Here is a 23182-nt window from a genome sequence, read left to right as displayed (position 1 = left end):
AGGTAGAGAAAGGGAGAAAATGATGAAGAAAGGACCAGTTCACATGCTTGTCCTCTAAATCCAAATTGGAAGTAGCAAGAAAGAAAGCTCTAAGCATTGGAATGTGATGTGATCGTAAAGTGATTCAAAACAGAAGAAATTCAGTTCTTTATTTGCTTCAAGTCATACAATGTGGTACCTTGACTGAAGCAGGTGAGGGTGTTTTGAATGTTTTACATGGTAGTGTCAGGTGTAATGCTGCATTGCCTGTCTTCTCCGAAGACTTTGTCTTAAGTGTAGAGCTTTGTGTCATGAACTACTTATTTTTCAAGTGCAAAAGAGTGTGTCTGCAGTTTTGGTCCTTCTTATTTCTCTTGCTGAGCAGACAGTTTTTAAAATGTGAATCAAAGTGAAAGTGATAGGTCAGATTTCTTTTTAATTATTTTTAAGGGTTGGTTGTCTGGGATTTGTAAATGTATGTGTGCAGATTGTAGACACACACACACTTCCTGCTGTTAGACCTTTTCTCGTGCCAAGTGGTTGGGTTTCTTTTCGTTTTCTAAGTCAAATTGCTTATCTGTAATTCAGAATCCAGTTAACTTCAATGACAGAGTTTACTTCAATGCCAGTGCATTTTGTTTGAATACCACAAAAGATGTAACTGTTTTCATTTCCTCCCAAGTCTCTGAGGCTAGGTGAGTGAGTTCAGGTACAGAATGACCATGGTTGGTATCGAACATCTTTCCAAAGTGACTGTTCACATGCGTGTATTTATGTACTTCTCCAGAAACTGGCTCTGTGGTCCAGCAGGGACTTCTGGAAAGTGAAGTGCAGGATGTCTGACAAAAGCATAACTCTGAATTCTTGAGATGATACTACTGTGCTTTAATTATGTTCTGGAATAACACTCGTTGATATTTTGTAGTATTTACAAATTGGGAACCTGCTTTCCAGACAGTTTATATGAATCGGAAGTACTAGATACTACCTGACCTGACTGGACGTGGCTTTTGAACCACTGGTTATATATATACACACGCATTAGGTATCACTGGTGCCTTAGTTCGTGTAGATTTCCAAGGAAGTAGTGGGGTTTTTACGGCTTTTTTTTAGTTTGTTTTAATTGAGTGCTGGAAAAACGCTGGGGGAAAAAAGTCATACAGAAATTGGATGCAAGTCAAACATAGCCTTTCATCAACTTTTGTTTTATTTTTTAGAAAACGCATTTTTATCAGTTTGCCTTTCTGCTTCATGAGAAACTAAATGACAGCTACTCAAAATGAGACGGAGGAACAGAAAGTGAAATGTCAGTGTACTCTGATTTGTTTCATGGCAGGCTTTATGGTGTGACAAAAAAATATTGCTTGCCCTCATCTCCTGTGGAGATTAAGTTAATCAGCCCAAGCTCAGCCTTGCTCCCTTGTAAGGACAGGCAGGAGAGACTTTGACAAGATTCCATGGTAGTGGCAATGGTCCAGACAGCTCTGGCTCCCTTTCCTCTTGGGCTAAGATATGTTTTCTCCCCTTCTCTAAATCCAAAAGAAAATAATGCCTTTGGAGGACATATATCAATCTACTGCATCCTCTTTGGGTGAGGGGATGTTTTTCCCAAGTTCTGAAGTGTTATGTAGGAAGAATAACATTGAGGAAGAGTTGACTTACTCTTTCACATCAATGTAGCTGGAAAAGTTGCTGGAAGTGTTGTTTATCAGCTGTTTCTTAGCATTTTAGTATTTTTCATCCCTACGATAGCAGTATATAAGCTTGGTGAAAATACCCAGTGTTTTAAAAGTTGAATACTGCTGTTTTACGAAGTTCTGCTGTCTGTCTAGTGCTTGAGCAATGTATTAGAAATGTTGGGACATACTTTGTTTCTCGGTATATGAAGTCAATGGCTTTATTTTTCCTCAAGCTTGAGTCTCAAGCCTTGAAAGGATCATAGAAAAGCTTATTTGCATGTCCCTAAAACTTGCAAACCTAATAAATCACAACATCTCTGTGCCCTTTTGAAATTAAAAGTGTTAGATCCTACTAATGAATTTGTAATACTTCCTTTCTTCCTCTAGTCTTGAAATACTGTGCTTGAAAATCCCAGATAAACTGACTTGTATTGTTGCAATGTTATGTGATAAAATCCTCACTGATTATTGTGTGAGAAACTTGCAACTGGAAAAAGCCGCCCTAAGTTTCAATGGACAGCTCTGGTTCTCTTCTGTCATTTCAGTACTTGAATATGGAACCATGTTTTTGTGTAGGTTTTTGATTTTTGTGCAGTCCAAAGCATTCAAGATTTTAGTCATGATTGTACAATGGCATCAGAAAGGGTAATGAGAGTGCATAGAAGAGATTGGTTTTAAATACTGTTGAAGTATTCCTTGACCTGCAAGTAGTCACTATTAGTGGCTTAAAAATACACTTAAACATCCAGTACTAATTAAAAATTGGTTTACTAATGGCATTGTCTATACACGTTATAATTTTTTCTTCTGGTGGATTTTGAAAAGAGAGCATATCTCTTTAAGCAATTAAAGTGTGATAAAAGTAGTGAGTAGGTCAGTTTATAAATTTAGTGCATTGGAATCTGGAAACAACTCGTTAGCAGAAGTGCTTTGTTCTATGTTAGCAGTGCAAATCTCTGAAAAATGCAAAAATTGTGCTGTTTTGTTCCTGTTAGTAACAAAATCCTGTCAATTCTGAAGGGTCTTGGTAGTTGGTGGTAGGTAGAACTAACTTGTCTAAATCTAAAATAATTCTCATGGAATCTTTATTACCTTTTTTTAAAAAACCACGTTACTTTAAAATCATTCTTGTGACTACAGTCATCATGGAAAAAAGAATAAACATAGAAAAACATTGATTTTATGTATACATAAATCTTCTGTTTTACTGAAAGTGAAGTTTTTGTGTAGTCAATCCATGAAAAAGGAGTCCATGTGCTTTGCTAGCGTTTGCATTATGAAACTGCACAAATGCTTAAGTAGTGTTGAGTTCTTGTTTAGTTGCATATTTGAAATATCTGTTTGACATGTGATTGCTTGTGATGGAATGTTTATTGCAGAAATCTAGCTAGAGTTCTGACAGGAGATTGCACAATCAGGAGCTTCTCAGAGTTGGTAACTCTGCTTGAGTTGTGCTCAACTTCCCATATGTGGTTTGGGTTTTTTTTTGCAGGCTGTGGGTTACATGTGACACTAAAGAAAGGCCTATAGCTTTACAAATTACTATTTCAGTTTCTACAAAATATTTTTAGTATAACTCTTTCATAACCTTCATTTTTGAACTGCTGTCCTGGCTATTCACCTCTAATTGAAAAAGTGTTTTGACTTGCTCTAGAGTTTTAGAGAAGAATTTCCCTTTTGGTGGGAGGTAGGGGAGATTGTGTGCAGTGTTTCCAGACTGCTGGAAAAATCTCGATGTTCTCATTCTTTCTTGGAAAGTTATTCAAGTAATTGTCTGTCCTCTGTTTAAAAAATTAAATACTTTTTTTGTCTCTCTGTTTGGCTAGCTGCTGTCTGCAGTCACTGTGTTCTTTTCTGTGCGCTAGATGGTATTAGTAGCAATAGAAGTTTGTTTTTTTTCTTTGATATAGCTCTTTGCTAAAGCATAGGTATTGAACTATATAATCTCCAGAGGCTGAGTTGTCAAGGGTAAAGATAGAACTTGCCTCTTTATTGTTTTATAGCTCATTGTTTATATCACAGTTTGTGTGCAGGAAACCTAATCCAGGTCAGGTGACAACAGGTGCTATATGGCTGATGAGGTATTGTTGCTTTATAGAGAAATTAGTTACCTTTCCACTGACGTACTACATTGCAAACTATTTTGCTGGTAATAATTTTTGGCTTTGTTTTGCCTTTTTTTTTTTTTTCCCCGTAGCAGAGATAGCACTCTTTGGAGAAAGGTATAGCGGGACAGTTAGAGGCAGCAATTTCAGCTGTTGATGGGAGAGCTTACTCTACTTTAACCATCATGTGTTAAGCTGAGAGAACTAGAGTCGCTTTGCTTATTAAACATCTTTTACAAGAGCTAATGCACTTTTATTTATGTTTGCAATAACGTGTTATGTTTCTTCTTATGAACGTGTTGGCATCTTGCTAATTCCCGTCTTGTCCAAGTGGCTAAAGCTTGCTTCCTGAAGTCTGGCTTCGTGGATACCTGCCTGGAAAAAATCTGAGAGGCAGACGGCAATTTCCCAAGCAACAGATGTGGAGCGGCTTCTGTTTCCTTTGCTAAATACCGCTGTCTCTTAATGGAGTTGTGCAGTTGCTTTCCTTTCATTGCGTCTTTACCTGATTCCTTGCTGGCTGCTGCCCAAAGAAGCCTGAGACTTTTGAGCTGGGACTGCAACAGTTTCTCTTTATTCTTCCAGCTCTCTGATCTGTCTGTCTTCTATACAGTTTTGTTGAAGGGGAGTTATGTACCGGTATTTCCATCCATAGTGTTAATTTTGATCCAGATTGCTTTTTCTTTCTAGTGACTGTTCCTTAGAGTGTTGATTTCCGTGGGCCTAAACTGATAGTTGTGTGTACGTTTAAAATGAAAACGTTAGGACTTTGAAACCAGAAGCGGTAGATTTATATGTGCTGCCTGTGGAAGAATCGGTCCTGCCAGGATAACCAGGAAAGCTGTGGGGACCTCAGAGGACTTTTGCTGATATAATTTGCAAGTGAGAGTTGGCTTTTCTTTTGAAATTTTCTTAAGTAGTTACTTTACCTTTTAGGTGGGGGAACAGGGCTTGCCTTGCCTTATATTTTTGGCAAATAGGATAATTTTGGGAACTTGAAAGGATGTGAGGTCACTTTTTCCCCCCACAAGGTATTTCTGTGGCTAGTGTTACCCTGCTGTATGTCAGGTTGGCTGCCCATCTCCAGTTGCACTTGCTGTGGTAGCTGGGAACTCCAGACCTGTGAGGCACTTCCTAATGCCAGGTGCTGAAGTCGCTGTGGAATGCTGCTTCCATGGTAATAAACATCAGTCAGTTCTTTAACTACCAGTGCTCCCTCTTCTTTTAACTCTATTTAAATATACACGCTTTAAGTGTACCTGCGTTCAACGTGTTTGGTACAGTGTTACTGAAAAGGGCAGTTTGAAGGAGCGGTACTTATGCTTTATTTAATCCTAGCTTGAGACAAATATGGCTCGATAGATCATCTAAACCTAAAGTACACCGTCTATTTTCTTACTTTCTACACATTAAAATACCAAGAATCTATGTTGCCCTCCAGATAGTTATACAGCTGTTTTAGTCTTTTTATGTAAGGTATTCTATTGATGGCAGAATGTGCTGCATTTGGTATAGAAGCTTTGGAGTTTGTGAAACTTGCCCACAGAGCATATCAACCCATGCAAGTGAACCTCTTTTTAAGGAAAATAAGCAACAAATATCCAGAGATCTCACTTGGTGCGAAATGAAATAATTTGACTTAATAGCAGCCAGCTTTTGCTGCTGTTACACATTTCCCTGATCTATCTTTGGACAGTATCTCTTGTACCTGTTTCTGCATAAATTTTACTGAAATCTATTCTTGGTGAAATTGTGGTGTATATTCATCTTTCTTGAAGACACTGCACTCTCATCTGCTAGATCTTCTTAAAGATGTAATATTAAATGGAATTAATTCTGATGCTAAATTGAAATAATAAAACAATAATGTAATAAATTGAAGTTTGGATGTGAAGACTATTAACCACAATAAAATATCCTAACTTAGTGAAATTAGTGTTGTAATATAGTGTTAGAAGTTTGCGTTTGGAGGGAAGAAAAACTCTACTGAAATACATTGTCTGGAATGCATCTTCAGACAGTGTGAACTTTCTATAATATTAAGCATAAAATAGTGTCTTGAATAGGTGTTGTTCAGAACAGACCTATAGATTCAAGGTTCCTGCATCTAGTCAGTGGACAGAGAGGGGCTCTGGTGTGAAGGAGCTGTGACTTGCCCTCAGTTTCAGCAGAAGCCTGAGGCTTGTAGGTTCTCCGAATTGCCTGTGTACTGGGTACTGACAGTACTCTTGCATGCTTACTGTGCATGGGTTGGTGTGCCCTTGTGGCCAAGAAGGCTGATGGTATCCTGGGGTACATGAGGAGTGTGGCCAGCAGGTCGAGGGAGGTTCATTCTCCTCCTCTGCCCTGGTGAGGCCACGTCTGGAGTGCTGTGTCCAGTTCTGGGTCCCCCAGTTCAAGAGAGACAGGGAACTACTGGAGCAGAGGGCTACGAAGTTGATGACAGGACTGGAGCATCCCTCCTATGAGGGAAGGCTGAGCAACCTGGGGCTCTTTAGCCTGGAGAAGAGAAGACTGAGAGGGGACCTTGTCAGTGTTTACAAATATCTAAAGGGTGGGCGTCAAGAGGGTGGATCCCGGCTCTTTTCAGTGGTGCCCAGTGATAGGACAAGGGGCAACGGGCACAAACTGGAGCACAGGAAGTTCCAACTGAACATGAGGAAAAACTTCTTTACCTTGAGGGTGACAGAGCACTGGAACAGGCTGCTCGGGGAGGTTGGGGAGTCTCCTTCTCTGGAGACATTCAAAACCCACCTGGATGTGGTCCTGTGCAACCTGCTCTAGGAGAACCTGCTTTAGCGGGGGGGGTTGGACTAAGTGGTCTCCAGAGAGGTCCCTTCCAACCCTGACCATTCTGTGATTCTGTGATTTCACAGATTTTCACTGCATTTCAGTTTGGTTTAGGAGATGTTTCAGGTGTTAAGATTCAATGCTGCAGTGATAAAACAGTAACACCTAGAAAAACTGTGTGCCTGTGAAAGGGCGTTACTACTTGTATGTATACCTGTCTGGAGATTTGCACCTGAGGCTTCTTTCAGTGCTAATATGGAGGTATTGAGAGGTCTGTGGGCTCTGGTGTTAGTGACACTATGTATTTTGATATATGTGTGTATCAGTGTGTATTGAGATATTGATACTGATTCATAATCTACTCAGTCATGTAGTAAGTGTATACTCTGGCAATTTGTCAGTAAAAATGTTGGTCGGTTGATGTTTGGAGAGAATACAGGGACAAGTGCTATGGAACTATACAGAATGTGGTATGGGTTAAGTTTTCAACTACACATGGAATAACTCTTGAAAAAGCCTGAAATGAAAGCAGAAATCCATACTGCTTTCAACCATCCTGTCTTGAGGTTTCAAGATCTCCTGAGATTTTAAGTCTGTACTGAGTTAAACGCTTAGTTCTTTACTGAGTTTAAAAAATTTTCTTTGTGAAAGCCTATATATTTAACCTAAACTTGCAAAACCTCTTTATGAGCATTGCAAGATATTAAGAAGTAAGGAGCTCTGTAGAATTGCATCATGGTGGCAACAAGAATGAGCAATGAATCAAGTGCCTGGTACTCAGGCTCGTATGTCAGTTTGTATACTTTGCCTGCTCTAACAATGCAATGAACATTCTTCAGTGAAGTGTCTTAACTGTCTACATTGACTTGTCTGCTTTAAAGGTGAATTACTAAATTGCAGTTTTCTGTTCTCTGGACAGCAAAATAAATGAATGTGATTAATGTAAAACTAGGTGGAGGGGTCTTTTGTCTACTTAATTAGAGAGATAGGTAAATATAGCACTATTGGCATTGGCCTGAAAGTTGGCTTTTAAACAATCGTCTTGCCTGAAACTAGTGAGTTGTATAGATCTATTGAGTACTTGTTTCTCAGGTAAACTTACACTTGCTCATTTAATTAAAAAAAAAAAAAAATGTTGGGCACCAGAGGAAAGTCCTGTCTGTATGTTTTCCTTACCAATGAAGTGGCAGTAGGCTATTCCCCGAAACAGTAAATATGAGGGGTCTGAGGTTTTCTCTTGATTCAGTCAGCAGCATCAGGAAAAAGTCTGTCCTTGTCACAAAGGAGTAGTGGCTGCTGTGGACTTACTTGGAGGGCTGAAAAAGGTGATTTGTGCAAAGCTAAGCCTTGTAATGAGGTTGTCTTGTTTAAAACTTGCCCCACTGATAGGGAGTTAAAGGATATTTTTGATAGGATAATTCATTGCGGGTTTATGCAAACCAAAAGCATGGCTTGGTGTTGTAGACAAAATGGAGTTGTTTAGATTGGAAGGGCCCTCTTCAGATCATCTGGTCCTGACACCTTTGCTCAAGCAGGTTGAGCTAGAGCAGATTTCCCAAGACCATGTCCAGTCAGGTTTTGAATATCTCCTCACGTGGAGATTCCTCAGCCTCTCGGACAGTCTGTAGTTGACCACCTTCGCAGTAAAGTGTTTTCTTGTGTTCAGGTGGAATCTCGTGTTTTTAATTTGTGCCCATTGCCTCCTGTTTCGGTGAGTAGACACCATTGAGAAGAGTCTGACTCTGTCTTCTTCCTTCCCTCCCATTTTATACGTATGGCTAAGAGTCACCCCCTTGAGCCTTCTCTTCCCCAGGCTGAACAGTCCCAGCTCCCTCAGCCCCATTGTATGAGAGATGCGGTCCCTTAATCATCTTTGTGGCCCTTTGAACTCACTCCAGTATGCCTATGCCTGTCTTACACTGGGGAGCCCAGCTGGTCACAGCACTGCAGGTGAGGCCTCACCAGTGCTGAGCAGAGAAGGTTCACCTCCCTCGACCTGCTGGCAATACTCTGCCTAATGCAGCCCAAGGGGCTGTTGGCTGCCTTTGTGAGGGCACATTGCTGGTGCATGGGCACTTCGTTGTCTGCCAGGACCCAAGGTCCTTCCTGGCAGAGCTGCTTTCCAGCTGCTCAGCCCCCTGACCGACATGTACTGGTTGCCTGGGGCTGCTCCTCCCCAGGTGCAGGACTTGGCATTGCCTTTTGTTGAGCTTCATGAGATTTTTTTCTGCAGTTTCTCCAGGCTCTCCAGGTCCCTCTGACAATTCAAAGATCTGGTAATTCAAACAACTCAAACTTCTAATTATTTTTTTTTGTGAGTCGAGGTATTACTTTTCTTGCATGCTTCAAAATAGGGTATAAAAACTAGCCTCTCACAGGACTGAAATAGTCTCTCTCTCGGTGTTTGACCGCAGAGATCACTTATGTGTGACAAATTGTGACGAACACATGAAAATCAAGATCAGTCAGGTTTGTTGATTTCAAATATGGAGGGAAGCTTTAGTACTATGAAAATAATTAGGAAAATTACTACAATACAAGGAACTAAAATATGGATAGTTAAGAGTTGTAGATCTTAAGACGTACTTTGGTCTCTCCAAAAAAGGAAAAGTAGCAAAGCTTTAACTTGGGTAACTGCCAGTTGGTCCAAGGAATGCAAATTTTGCATGCTGGTAATACCCATTAAGGTTTTTTTTAGTTCTTTGAATGCTAGATAAATAGTAAAATAAACAAGTGTCTCAATAACAAAGTTTCAACTGAATTTAGCATATTTTTATTTATCATATGCTTCCACTAGATGATACTATGTCATAGTGAAATGTGTATGAAGTAAAAAATGAAAAATACAAAGATGCTGTAACTGTGCCCTGCTAATGTAGATCATATACTCTATTTTTTTACTTTATGTTACTTACAAATCCTGAGATGTGTTTTGCTGAATTGAAGTTCCTTGATGGAGTATATTTTGAAATATCCTAATAGTAAATTTCACTATAAAATTGCATTAATACTAATTCATATGTCTGAATAAAACCAGCATTACACAATTATAGTGAGCTTTGAGGTAAAGGAATGTAGTTACAGAGTGAGGCGGTCCATTATAGTCATGGTAGGACTGACAGTTTGATGCGTTACAACTTTGGAAATAGGTATAGACCAGAATGTGGGGAAAAATCCAATTAATATGGGACTGCTTAAGTCAAACTGAAGAAAACCAGTATGTTTTGGAGGAAACTGATGAAAAGAAGTTAGCTTAAGAGCCCAAGAAATTCAGTGCTAATAGATGATGTAGTTAATGCGTGTGCTGATAATAACTTTTATGTTACTGCATTCTACATTATTAGAAAAACTGAAGGGAAAGTAAAGGAAAAGGCTGTTGCAGAAATCTTTCTGCGTATTTGTTCATAAAGAAGCTTAGAGGAGTTTCCATACCGGAGTTGTTCTTTACAGTGTTCATGCTGGAGGATCTCTTTCAAGCTAAAGTGGTACTAGAAAAGTTTTTTGCACAGAGGGACAGAAACAGTAGGATGGCTGAGGCTGCTTGATATTTATCCATCTTCTTTCGTACCTGATTGTGCCTCTTTAAAGCATCTAAGTATGTGTGGAACCTCAGTGTTTAGCTACAGTAGTGCATAAAACCATTTTGACAACAGTAGAAAGGAAGATGGTAAATCTATAGCTTTTAAATTATTTTTTTCTATTGAAGAAAAAAATCTTGTGGATAATGCAGGAGCCCCCAGCCCAGCAGCAGAACAAGTGAGCCCACAGGTGTTACGATGGGGAAGAGCTGACACATGTATGGTGGAAGAAAGTTGTGCTTTGCAAACCTGGTGGAGTTCCTTGAAGTAATTGTGGAGTATGAGGATAACAAAAAGCTTTTGCTAAAGCTCTTCGTTTAAGCTTTTTATCAGAACTAAACTGCTTTGGGCAAGGCTTGTTTTATGGATGGATGAATGAATGAGGTGAGAGCTGGTGATCAGTTTATTCAAAACAGAGAAATCAGTAATGGGGTCCAACAGGTCTGTGCTATTTCACAGTCATAAGTGGTCTAAAATGGTGAGTGACGACTGATTAATGATGATAGGGTAGTAAAAATCAAAGCTATGGCAAATCACAGAAGAAATTAATATGTGTTGGTGCCTGAGTGATTAAAAGTGGTAGTGAAATGCAGCACTGATGGATGTTGAGTGAGTGCACGGGCGAAAAACCCCCTGATCTTTGTGTGCTTGCGTTGCTGAGTCTTGAACTAGCTTTGATTTATAGTACCTAGTTTTGCGAAAGAATCACTTTAGTACACAGTGACTATAAAAGTAACCAGCTATTTCAGTTAATAACTTTAAAATTTAATGAAGAACAGAACAGGTAACGTTGTGCTGCATTGTGTACTGACGATGTGCTCGCAACTTCAGTACTACTTGCAGTTTCCCCGCTGATTTAAAAAATATATCGTAGAAATAAAAAAGCACTGGAAGGGGGTGGTGGTGGGAATTGGAATAGCTTTCGTACAAGGCTAATTGGAAGAGAGATGACCAAGGGAGAAGTGATGGAAGTGTGTAAAGCTGTGTCTTGGGGCAGGTGGGTGAAGAGTTGTTGTTCCTTTTGTGACTGAAGAATGGCAGGCTCAGCATGAGGTACACTCTCACACAGCCTGTAGGCAGTGGAATATGATGCTGTAATGCGAGAGGCTAAGACAGACACAGAAAATGTTTAGACAAAATCACTGAATAAAACTCTGGCTCTAGCTATTAACGATGACAGTGCCATTTCTGGCTCACCGGTACACCGGAGCAGTACTACCGTATGCTGGGCTTGTTCATAGCCTTTTTCTTAGACGCCCTTATGGTCATCTCCTGAGTCAGTGTGTGTGTCCAGACTGGCCTTTGATTTTACTCTGTGTGTCTATTCTTTTGAAATTTCTGAGTGTCGTGTAGTAATTAATGAAATGAAACCAACAAAACATGTGGAAACGTTGGTTTTGTATGAAAGAACTTCTCTGCACATTGTAATAGTTTCCTAGTATGTCTCTTTTCAGTTTCAGGATAAAATGGGGTATTTTAAATAGAATGTGAAACTATTGATAATTTCATTAAACAAATGTGATACAGAAAAGACTATGAGACCATGAAACTGAGTAAAGGCCATTAGAAAGGAAGTTTTTTCTCCTGTTCTTCTTTAATCACCTCTGAAGTACTGTTAGTGTGTAAGGTGTGACTGGAAGTCATATGTTTGCTTTTATAAACCAATTTACTTTAGTAATCTAATGTAGTAATATCTCTGTAGACCTCAAAGCTATTAACAGGAAAATTACTCTGTAATGACAGAGTAAGGTAGAACTTAGTGTTAGCTGAAAATATCTGTAAGCTACAATACGTGTTTCTAAGTAGTATGGGATGTGCTGTATTTAAAGAAGATGCGTACTAAACGTACACTGAACCCATCCAAGTGGGCAAAAAATCCATCATAAAAATGAGGCCTTATTTTAATAAAGTGTATTAATCTATTGGATGTGTGGTTGCCTGTTATAATGAGATCTTAGTATCCTTTTTCTTTAAGAGGAGGAGGGTATGACCACTGTACATCTTGAAGGAAAGATGTTCCTTCCTTTCTGTATTAGGAAAACAGATGCATATTGGAAGGTTGAGCAAGATGGTAACAAGAAAGCTGAGGGATGAGTTATCTCTGCAGCCAGCAACAATAGTGGCCTTTACCCTTTTTCTCTGAACCGTTCTTGCTAAAACTCCGCGGTATGTTCCTGTCTCGGTGACCCACACCACCTTGTTCTTTGCCTGCTGCTGCTCACCGCACGGGGCTCGGCGCACCGAGCTACCAGTGCCCTGTGCACTGCTGGGAGAGCAGTTATCCTGGTTTCTCTGTTGAATTTACAGAATTTAAATTCTTTAGTGGATTTCCTGGATATTTACTACGTATCTTTGGAAAAGGCATCTTGAAGTAGGTTACAAAGTATTTCTCGCTAGGTTGCCCTTACCCTGCATAGCTTTATTTCTACATCTTTCTTGAGTCCAGATTGTGATTGGCCTCTTACTCTCTTATTTATATTACTGACCCATTAGAAGTTTTTTCATTGCCATTTGCTTTTCTTTTTCGTGATCAGTGTAAGTCCAAAAAGGTGATTCTTTAATACACTCAAGATGCAAAACCTGGCTTTATTTATACTCTGTGAAAATATTGTGGTGCTTTTCTTGATTCTTATAATTTTCATTGTAACATTTCTTAGTTCAAACTAAGCCACTGTATGGAGAGGTAACTTAAAGCAGGAATGTTTTTATGAAACAAGTTTAGTAACATCCAGCCTTTAAAGTAATTCTGATTATTCTGATAATATCTGATTTATGTCATTTTAGTTCCTTATCCCTGTCTTCAGATTTTATCATGATTTTACTGCTTATTCTCACTATCTGAAATAAATAATTTCTGTGTCTCATACTTCAAAAGTGAGGGCTGCAAGCCTATAAAGGGTTTTGATTTTGATAGCATTTTTTTTTCCCAGCTTAGAGGCCGCTATAGACTGAAGGGAAAAAGTAGGTTTGAATTTGAAGTGAGGGATCAAAGACTAATTTTTTTAACCTATACCAAGTGTGTTCTCTAATTTATGTTCCTGGAAAATAAACTTTCAAAAAGCTTGTACACTAGCTTTTTTTTTTTTCAGGCATAGTTACTTGATGGAGATTGCGGTCAAAGACTGATGGGTCAGCTTTCAATCTTGTGTTGCCTGATTTTGTAAAAGCTGCAAACAGTCTAATTAGGTCTAATCAGATCTGAACTGATCAGATCAAAGATATGTCTGGTCTAACATCTCACTCCCAACAGATCACTAACAGCTGACATAGACGTGTAGGTACAAATTGGACCAGTAAGTATCAGTGCTTCCCTGGCATGCTTTGTTAACATCCATCAATTGGTATTTTACAACCTTCCTTTCTATTTTTGCAGTTGTCACTTAAACATTACTAGTTGAGAAAGAAATCTTCCTAATGCTGTTTTGATTCTTTGTGATGTAATTCCCTAGAATTTTTCATTAGATGCTATATCTGTGGTTTTCAACCAAAATACCTGGTTTAGGGGTGTTTTTTGTGAGAAAACGCGATCTACTGAAGAATAATGTGTACCTGTTGGAAAATTTAGACTTAAAGTTTAAGTTGGGAAGTTTATGGCACTTAGCAAGACCATAAAACTACCACTTTCTTTGGTGTTGCTGTATTTTTCTGTTGGTTTTTAGTGGGTTTTGTTTTGGCTTGGTTCATAGGTGTGTGTTCTGTGGTAGTAATGCCAGATGGGCTTGTGGCTGTTCATTCCTGGATTTAAGTTAGATTGGCTTTATAGCCAATATTTTGTTTATGAAAATTCCCTCAGAATTGAATGAATAAAATGTGGGGGTTGAGCCTTGGAGTTAAGTTACCATCATTGTCCCATTTGCCGGTTGCCACTTAGTGTTCAAGTGCCTACTGCGTGATACATTGACTCTAACATTGTTGAACTTGATTAGAAGTGCTATTTGTTCTTTTCATGTTTGGATTTTTTCATGTAAATGTGGAGCTAATTACGGTAATTCATAATTCATAGAACTATATTTGTTTTGGAATGGGTAGAAGTTAAGTTTTGAAGAGTCCAATGGAAGTGGAGCAGTAACAGCTGTTTCATGTAACTGCTGACTGAGTCATTACATAAATGTGAATTATTTTGTTTGTATGGAAAATTGATAGGGATAACTGTTTTTATCTTGTCTCTTCAATTAGCAGCACATGTAATTATTTTTTCCAAACACTTAATTTTGCTTGGGGTTTTTGTTTTGTTTTGTTTTGTTTTTTTCCAGGATGGATTAGATGCTTTGGTATATGACTTGGATTTTCCTGCCTTAAGAAAAAACAAAAACATTGATAACTTCTTAAACAGGTGTAAGTATTTAATGTTTCGGTTACTAAATAACTAAAGACTATAAATACCAGCAGAAATAAAGATTAAAAGCAGTTCTAGCTTTTTGAAAAGCAACTAGGGATTTGGGGTGCATTAAGTTTTTGGGCGCAAGTTGTTTTAAGAGTCTGATTATTTATTAATTTCCTAGTGAGAACTGACAGCTACCTGTACAAATCTAATCCCCAGCAGCTGAACGTCCAAGTTTGTTGCCACTGTAAATGGGATGGTTTCAGTGGCACAAAGCCTTTTAAGAGAAAGGCCTGTTATCTTTGTTCTCGGCACTCCTCTGGAGTCCCATAAGTCGCTTTGTGGTTTCATTACTAATATGGCATAAGCCATTACCAGTAAAGTGACATAACATACATACAGTGTCAGGAAATCATGTTAAAAATTTGTTCAGTCAGACTGGAGCATGTGTTTTGTAGCTTGCTTTTTAGTATAAAAGGTCTCTTTTCATTATCCCATGAAATTCTTACACTGCGTAGCTGCTGTGTTTACTTGTGCATGCAGCTGATGTGTCTGCAGAATTCTTCTCTATATTTACTCTATTTATTTCCACTACCAGATTTCCTGCACATTCTACTCTGTAATAACATTTTAAATGAATAAAATTGGTTTTTTAATAGATGTCATAGTTCCATCATTTTCATAATTTAAAAAAAACCCCAAACAACCCAAACCAAAAACACGAGTTTGAGTTAAGCCTTTTTTCTAAAAAGGCTGCCAAAGTGTCAAATTCTGGAAATCATGGCAGAGATGTTTGCTGATTTGAGACTTGCTTCTGCCTGTGGACTGAATGGGCAAGCCTTGAAATTAAACTAATGTTACTAGATTTTTACAGGGTTAAGCATCTCAATTAAATGTGATAAATGGCTTTTGTGGCAAGTATAGAGCAATTTGACTAAAATAATTTTTGTCTTTGCTTCATTGAAATACATGTTTTTGTTTTGTTTCCAAGGTGTTTTCAAATAGTTTACTTGGTGCAACTGTAAGCCGTGATAGTGAATTTGTGGGGTTTATTTTATATTATTCCCCATTTTTGGGAATATGTGAGTCAACTAGATCTAGTTGATGGCTCACTTGCACGTAAGCTGGTTGCTGAAGGCCTAAGTTCATATGTTCTGTTTAACTTTTCACAGTTCAAACTGTATTTGATATCGTACGCTGTGTTACACGCACCTTTTATATACTCGGTTATTTACAGTGAAGGTGTGGTGGAACTCTTGGAGAAAAGAGAAGTTGTATTAGGCAAAGGAAATAGTCATTGCAACAGATAATTTGAATATAATTTCTATGAATATTGAAATCATATGTGAGTGTCAAAGAGCTTCACTTTTGCAGTTAGGGCTGAGTGAAGGAGAAAAGCTAGATTTACAGCCTGATAATGAATGTCTTATAGGTATAAATTATATACTGTGTAAGATGTGACCTGAAGTAATATGAAGGTGGAGAACAGTGCTATTATTTCACTTCAGACTGCCTTTAGAACACTAATCTTGCTATGTTTGCTGAACTACGAAAGCAAGCTGTGGATGTGCAAGTAGCAGCCTTAGAGGAAACAGTGAAGTCTAGTTTGTCTCAAATTTCTATTTAAAAAATAGACATATACAAACATTTTCATGTTGTTTTAGTTCTAATAGAAAACTGTTTAAAATAGCTTTCTTGCAGTATTAGCTGTCTAAACAGTTTGCACCATTATTCTAGAACTTTAAAAGAAATTTCCAGATTGCAAATAAAATGGGAGTTTGCTTCCTTCGTTTTGTAGACAGATTGCCCTATCTGCCCGTCCTTATCCCCTCTTACTTTTCTCCGGTTGACATTGCGCATTTGTGGATCTTCCAGAATCTGCTTCTACTAATAGCCTAATGTTGTGAGGGTTATTTTTGCGAATGCAGAACCTTATTAAAGTTCTACCACATAGAATTAAAAGAATAAAAAAATCAATACTCAAGATGGTTGAGAGCCCTGCTTTGCAGCAGGGACTCAGTTTATTTCAAGACAGCATCTAAGCTTGTAATCACACTTCAGGGCAAGTTGGAGGATGCGGTCGCTTGCCATGGACACTACCCCACCTGCTCATGCAGCGTAAGCTGGCTGGATCCTCCACTGTTGGTGGGAGTTAAGGAACTACCTATTTAAATATGTTGCAGCCTAATAAACCTTGTTTAACAGATCTTAGCATCTGGAGGTCAAACTTCCAGTGCTGTTGTTACTGTAACGTATTGTCTGAAGATACTCAAGCATTAGTACCTCTCAAAGCAGTCAAGTGCAGTTTGCCACTGCTCACAAGCCTGCTTTACATGATTTAAAAATCCTTAGCTTAGATTGCTAGTCAGATGGGGTTTCCTTCGTTCTGGTTTGGCCGTAGGTAAGGCTTGTGATAGAAAAGCATTGAAAGCATTCATATTGTGCCTAGCTTTCTTTTGCACCAATGTCAAGGTTTTTCATTCAGAAGTGGTGGACCTCCTGTTGTGACATTAGTAGGCAGCAAGTTAACAATAACTAGAACATAGTTGTCATGAGAATTGCTGCAGTTTCGTTCCGTGCAGTCTTACTCATTCTCCACCATAGGTCAGTTATCACCAGGGCAAATAAGGCAATGCATTATTTTTTTTAAGTTACTGAATATTTTAATCCTTGTGTGAAATGATTTGTCAGACTTTACAATTTTAGCATTTATTGAAATCAGCTGGTGGTATGCTGCATTGTAAAGGGATGGCTTTACGTTAGACAGTAATGCCACCGAGTATTTAGTCAAAGAAAGACATTTGTTCCTGTTGCGGTAATAAAATCATACTGAATTTTAATTGTACATATGCTGCTTTTGTTTTAGGTCGTGGCCAGTGTAGGTAGAATTCTAATGGCAATTTTCTGTCATCTGCCGCATCATTTTTATAAAAGAGGAATTTAAAAGAAGGACGTTACTCCTCTTTTCTCTTCCCCTGTCCTTACTTCTTTCTAAACTTTACTTTTAGGCCTAGAATCTGGTTTTGAACATAAAATATCATTGCATAATTTATTTTATTAGAAGCCTGTCTGTCTTAGTAGATGTTCCTTGCTTTTAGAAATACTGAAGCATGAAGCTTTTCCATGTAATCTCATGCCAGTGTTGACCCACATGGATTAAAATAGACTGTTTTAATCTTTGACCAAATTTGGAATTAGAATATCTGCCCACTGGGAGTTTGTAAATTATTGTAGTTTATAGAATGACAGGTTTATGTAAATAATTGCAATGATTCCCACTGCATGTTTTAAATTAAAATCTACTTTTTTGAGTATTAGGAATAACAAAAAGTGCAGTAAAATGAAAGCTTATTTTATTAAAAGTACTTCAAGTATCTCGTTAGTGTTCTATGGTATTTTCTCAGATGTGTTGTGTGTTTATCCAGAAATAATATTTTATATTGATCAGCTTACAAGCAAGATCGCACTGGATAGGAAGTTTTTGCATAGCTTTTTTTGCAGGTAATTGTTTTTAAAGAAATGCCCAAATTAAGTTCTCCAGTAATTTGGTTGTACAGTAGAGTCATTGCATTGTGTTTCTGCCAGGTCTTGGTTATTATGGTAATGAGGACGAGGTCATGCATTCTGCAGAGAGGTTTCTAATAGCAAGGGAGGTTCAAAAGTTAATCCCCTCGTGGAGCAGCACATCTTGTAATAATGTTGAAAAATCAAAATGAGATTAATGGATTTTTAATTTAATTATATATGAAATGTGAATTTTGTTTTATGTAGATAAAGACACGGTAAATAAAATGAGAGATCTGCGCATGAAAGCTGAAGATTATGAAGTGGTGAAGGTGATCGGTAGAGGGGCATTTGGGGAGGTTCAGTTGGTAAGTTATGGCTCTGTGTACACTTGAATGTGTTCTGTAGCATTTGCTCATGCGCCCGTTTCTGAATACGGTGTGCAGAAGGTGCAGTCTTATATCAAAGCCTTCAGCTCAGTGAAATTTTGTTTCTTTTTATCCCATGGAAATGTTTTGGAGGCTGTCATATTTCACTGCTCTCAAGTGTACAAGCACTTGTTCAGCACTGTAGTCATGCTTCTCTATTAAGTGGAATGTGTATTCCTCGTAATCAAGAAAATAAGCCTTTGCCACTGTATACATGGACACTCGAAGAAATTTTCAGGACTAGATAAATTTCTGACAGTTCAGGGACTACACCGAATTTTTGTAAACGTAGTTGTCACAGATGAGAAACTTTGCATGTTGTTTGTGGTAGATTAGCAACCAGGCTTGTTCATCCTGCTTTATTAAATCAAGAACTGATGGGAGAAACTGGAAATATGGCAGCAAGTATTCCTGTCTGCTAATGAACTCTGGAAAATGCTGATAGTTTTAGCTTTATGGTATTTAACAGGTGCCAATATTTGTCATTTTAAAGACACATACCTACAAATTACAAAGCGACCGTTATGCCTATGGGCTTCTATGTTGAATAGTTCTAGCAAGTATTTTAAGAGCCATGCATATATTGTCAAATACTGGAGTGCAGTTATTCTGTACACCTACAGTATATAATTCTTTATAAAAATGTGAAGAGTTGTAAAACTTGTTAAATAGTAAAGCAGGGAAAATAATATATTCAGTGGTGTTCTTCATATGTTAATGTGTCAAACTAACGTGTTCTGTGTGTCACATTTGTCTTCGTAGGTAAGGCATAAATCCTCAAGGAGAGTGTATGCTATGAAGCTTCTGAGCAAATTTGAGATGATAAAAAGATCGGATTCTGCGTTCTTCTGGGAAGAAAGGGATATTATGGCTTTTGCGAATAGTCCCTGGGTTGTTCAGGTATAGTGATGTTCTTTTTAAAATACTGTCATTACAGAATAGTTTCATTACAAAATAGTTTCATTACAACACTGCATGACTCAGAATTACGTGTTTCTGGTTTTAGCTTTTCCAGGTCCCTTTTTGGTTGTATTGGTCTGTTAGGGCAATACATTATTGAGATTAGGAATGCTGTACTCAACAAATAGCAGATTTGCTTTAAAATCTTGCTTCAAAACTATTTTGTCATAATGCTTACAAGATAAGCTATTCTGTTTATTTTTAAAACTCTTTACCAGATAATATATTGGTGAGCTTGCTCTGTGGTAATTCTTTGAGGCTTTCAGCATACCGGAAATATACACTTAAGACACAGGTTCTGTATATTCTAATTTCTGTGTGTGTATTTGACTGCAAATTATGCCCACTTCAGTTATTTTTTCCTTATTTCAGTATTATCACTGACGATTTTTTGTGAGGCATTGCTGCATTTCAAATTCTAAGGAGCATACCTGAAGCAATCATCGTGTATTGTGTGTGCACATATTAACTTGTTCATTTAAACTGTTCTTACCCTAAATTCTTTCGTAAGATTAGGATTAAACAAAGTCGTTCAAGATTTCCCTAGGTCAAATAGGTAACTACATTACTGTCTGTCTGGGAGTGATTGTCCATATTAGTACTTCTATGACTTTCAAAAAGTTTTAAGTTAAGAAACTCAAATCTACTTGCACTACTCGCGTTGAGCAGAGCATTGAGAACTGTAAAGGAAGTATTTTTACTTAATTGTTTAAAATTTAGGCTCACTTTCTGTACAGTAAATACATGGACAATAGAATAATAAATATTTAGTGGTAACACAAATAGAATCGGGCAGATGTTTGCAATACAACAGTTTCATGTCTACATATTTGTCAGCTAACATGCCAGTGAATAAGGAAGCATTTTGTCCTCTTATGCAATAAGCGTTCTTAGAAATGATCTCAAAATTTATTGCACCAATTTCACTAATCTTAGTTTGTAACCAGGACTCTACTCCTTCCATTGTGATATAAAGAGGGGAGTTCTGGCTAAAATTTATTCTAGAGATTAATTTCTTTTTAGGAGGTCTGCTGGATGGTGCAAAGTTACTGCAGTAGTTGTAGCAATTCTGTAACTGTGCAAATCAGTGCACAGAAATTCGTTTGATTTCCAGTAAGCTGAAGATGAAGGGTAACTGGAACATTCAGTGACTTATGTTTTGTTTATTTGCTTTTTACAGTTATTTTACGCATTCCAAGATGATCGTTACCTTTACATGGTGATGGAATACATGCCTGGTGGGGACCTTGTGAATTTAATGAGCAACTATGATGTTCCAGAGAAATGGGCAAGATTTTATACTGCTGAAGTTGTACTTGCATTAGATGCAATTCACTCAATGGGTTTTATACACAGGTGAAAAAAAAGTGTTGTTACGTAGTGTTGTTTAATTCCTGGTGCTGCCAGAATGACTTCACTAATTGTTTAGGCAGTTTTACAGTTCATGATGTAACTTCATTATTATTTCATAATTATTTCATCTTATAACTTCAAAGGTTCTTGCCATCAGAAACTACAAATCTGAGGTGATACAGTCAAAGTAAAGGTTTTCAGCAGCCTGATGTTCCTCAGTTTGAGGAGTAATAAAATTGTCCCACATGACCAAGAGACCTAAGAGCTTAAGTGGTATGAACATGTTGGCCCCAAAATGGTTCTTTTCTTTTGATTAGAATCTGATAGCAGTAGTATCCACAGTAAGAATAGTTAATTCTCTCCTCTGCATTTGAAGCCTCAGTGACCCATTAAACAAGAATCTGTTGAACAGTGTGAGGAAAATCTCCCAGCCACATGTTTTCTTGTAAGGGACAAGATGGAAAATGGAGGTGCAGAGCAAAGGGACTTGGCTTAGTTTCATGTTATGTACTTGCCCCAATAATTTTTTCAACAGAAAATATGGAAAGAGTTTGAGGAAAACATGCTGTGCAAATTCTTAATTTGTAATTTGGCCAGAAGATCAGTTAACGTGCAAGCTTTTGCGAAAAAAAAAAGAAAAAGCAAAGCAAAACAAAGTGCTTATCCATTGCTTGGGTAGGCTCTAGAGCATCATTAACTACACAGCTATGCTACATCTAGCGGACAAATGATCTGGCTGAACGCACCATTTGTGTGTGCGTATTGCAAGCTTTAGAAAGCTGGCATTGGAAGTTGCCAGCAGCACGGTGAGGTTTCTTTCCTGAAAACTGAGATTATTTTGACACCAGTGGATTTTTTTGGAATTTGTTTTCCCTGGAGTTAGTCTGTTCAAATCTGAGGAATGAAAGGAGACTGATGAAAATGTGGGCCCACTGCTTAATGGATCAGGGGCCTAGTGAGAAAGGACATGGAAATGGCTGAGGCTCCTGCCTTTGCCTCAGCCTTCGTTGGTAAGGTCTGCTTTCAGGCCTCTCGGGTGCCTGTGCCTAGTGGCAGAGCTTGGGAGAGTGAAGCGTTACTTGGGAGAGTGAAGTGGCAGAGGAAGATCAAACTGAGTCCCAGTTAGGCAAACTGGACATAGACATGTCCGAGGCACCAGGTGGGGCGTACCGAGGGTTGTGAGGGAGCTGGCCGGTATCCTTATGATACTGTGCTCTGCCACCTTGGAAGGGTTGTGGCAGTTGGGAGATTCCCGATGGCTGGAAAGCAGCAAATGGCACAACCATCTTGCCCTGAGAAGAGCAGGGAGCTGGGGTGGGGATCGGGGGAACTGCAGGCTGGTCGGCCTAAGGGTGGTCTTTGGGAATCTTACGGAGTAAATTCTCAGGAAACCTTTTCCAAGCATGTGAGTGGGAAAAGGTGATTGGGAGCAGCCTGCGTGGATTTACTGAAGGTGAAGCGTGCCTTACTAACCCAATTGCCTCCTGAATTGGCTCCACTGATGGGGGGAGCACCGTGTGTGGTGTTTGTCTTGACTTTAGCAAGGTTTTTGATATAGCCAGATTGGAAAGATGTGATTTGAATAAGTAGAACAGAGGGTTGTGCTCAGTAGTAGAACATCCATCCAACAGTCAGGTACCAGTGATTCCTCAGAGAGTTGCTACAGGGGTCAGCACTATGTTTTCATTCACAACATGAACAGAAAGCATCAGTCATCAGCTGCCCAGCAGGACTTTATAAAAAAAGGTAGAGCCAGATGTGGAATTGCACACCGAAAAGATGAAGGGCAATGGATGACACAAGTTGCAGTAAGGGGATAAATTAGCTATTCATTAGGAAATGTTTTTTCCACCATGAGGGTGGTCAAAGAGGGGAAGAGAGTCCCAGAGAGGTTGTGCAGTCTTCATCCTTGAAAAAAAAAATCAAAACTTGTCTGGATTTGACCCTGAGAAACCTAATACAACTTTGAAGTTGAATCTAACTTTGTTAGCTGTACTTTGATCAGGCAGTTGAACCAGGGGCCTTACAAAAATCCCGCACAAACGAAATTATTCTGTGAGTCTGCTGATACACTTCATTTCACAGTTATGGCCACAGCTCTTCTTTGAGGTCCCAGAAATATAATTTCTCCTGAAATTCATGCTATGCTTTCTTGATAATTTTTTTGTACTATTATTCTGCTTCAGTATATTTAATAACATTAGATGTGCTGAACTTTACCAGTTACTTAATAAAGACTTCTTTTCTATAACGGAAGTACTCTGTGGAAAAGGGCATAAGGCAGTACTCCTCTTGTGCCATGGAAAAACACTTGTTCACAGTAATCTAATTCTGAAAATGGCATCCATTTATTCCCTTAAAATAGAAGTGGTACAGAGCAGAGATATGTTTTCAAGGTCTGTTTGAGATAGCTAACTCAGAACCAGAACGGATTTTTTTTTCTGTAGCTGGATTCTAGTAGAGAGGTGCTTCCACCAGTGAGTGT

General features: G+C 38.4%; 1 protein-coding gene across 1 annotated transcript in view; it reads left to right on the top strand.

The window, feature by feature from the left end:
• Positions 1–23182, top strand: part of ROCK1 (Rho associated coiled-coil containing protein kinase 1) — a 90901-nt gene that overhangs the window by 15850 nt on the left and 51869 nt on the right. The window contains exons 2-5 of the mRNA XM_086472515.1: positions 14385–14466; positions 18224–18324; positions 19147–19284; positions 20525–20700. Of these exons, the coding sequence (XP_086328641.1) occupies positions 14385–14466; positions 18224–18324; positions 19147–19284; positions 20525–20700 (497 nt within the window). The remainder of the gene's footprint in view (positions 1–14384; positions 14467–18223; positions 18325–19146; positions 19285–20524; positions 20701–23182) is intronic.

This window comes from Leptosomus discolor, chromosome 13 (genome assembly GCF_034619465.1).
Source record: "Leptosomus discolor isolate bLepDis1 chromosome 13, bLepDis1.hap2, whole genome shotgun sequence".
NCBI classification, from domain to species: Eukaryota; Metazoa; Chordata; class Aves; order Leptosomiformes; family Leptosomidae; genus Leptosomus; species Leptosomus discolor.
Note: the sequence above shows the minus strand (reverse complement) of the source record. Positions and strands in the feature narration are given on the sequence as shown.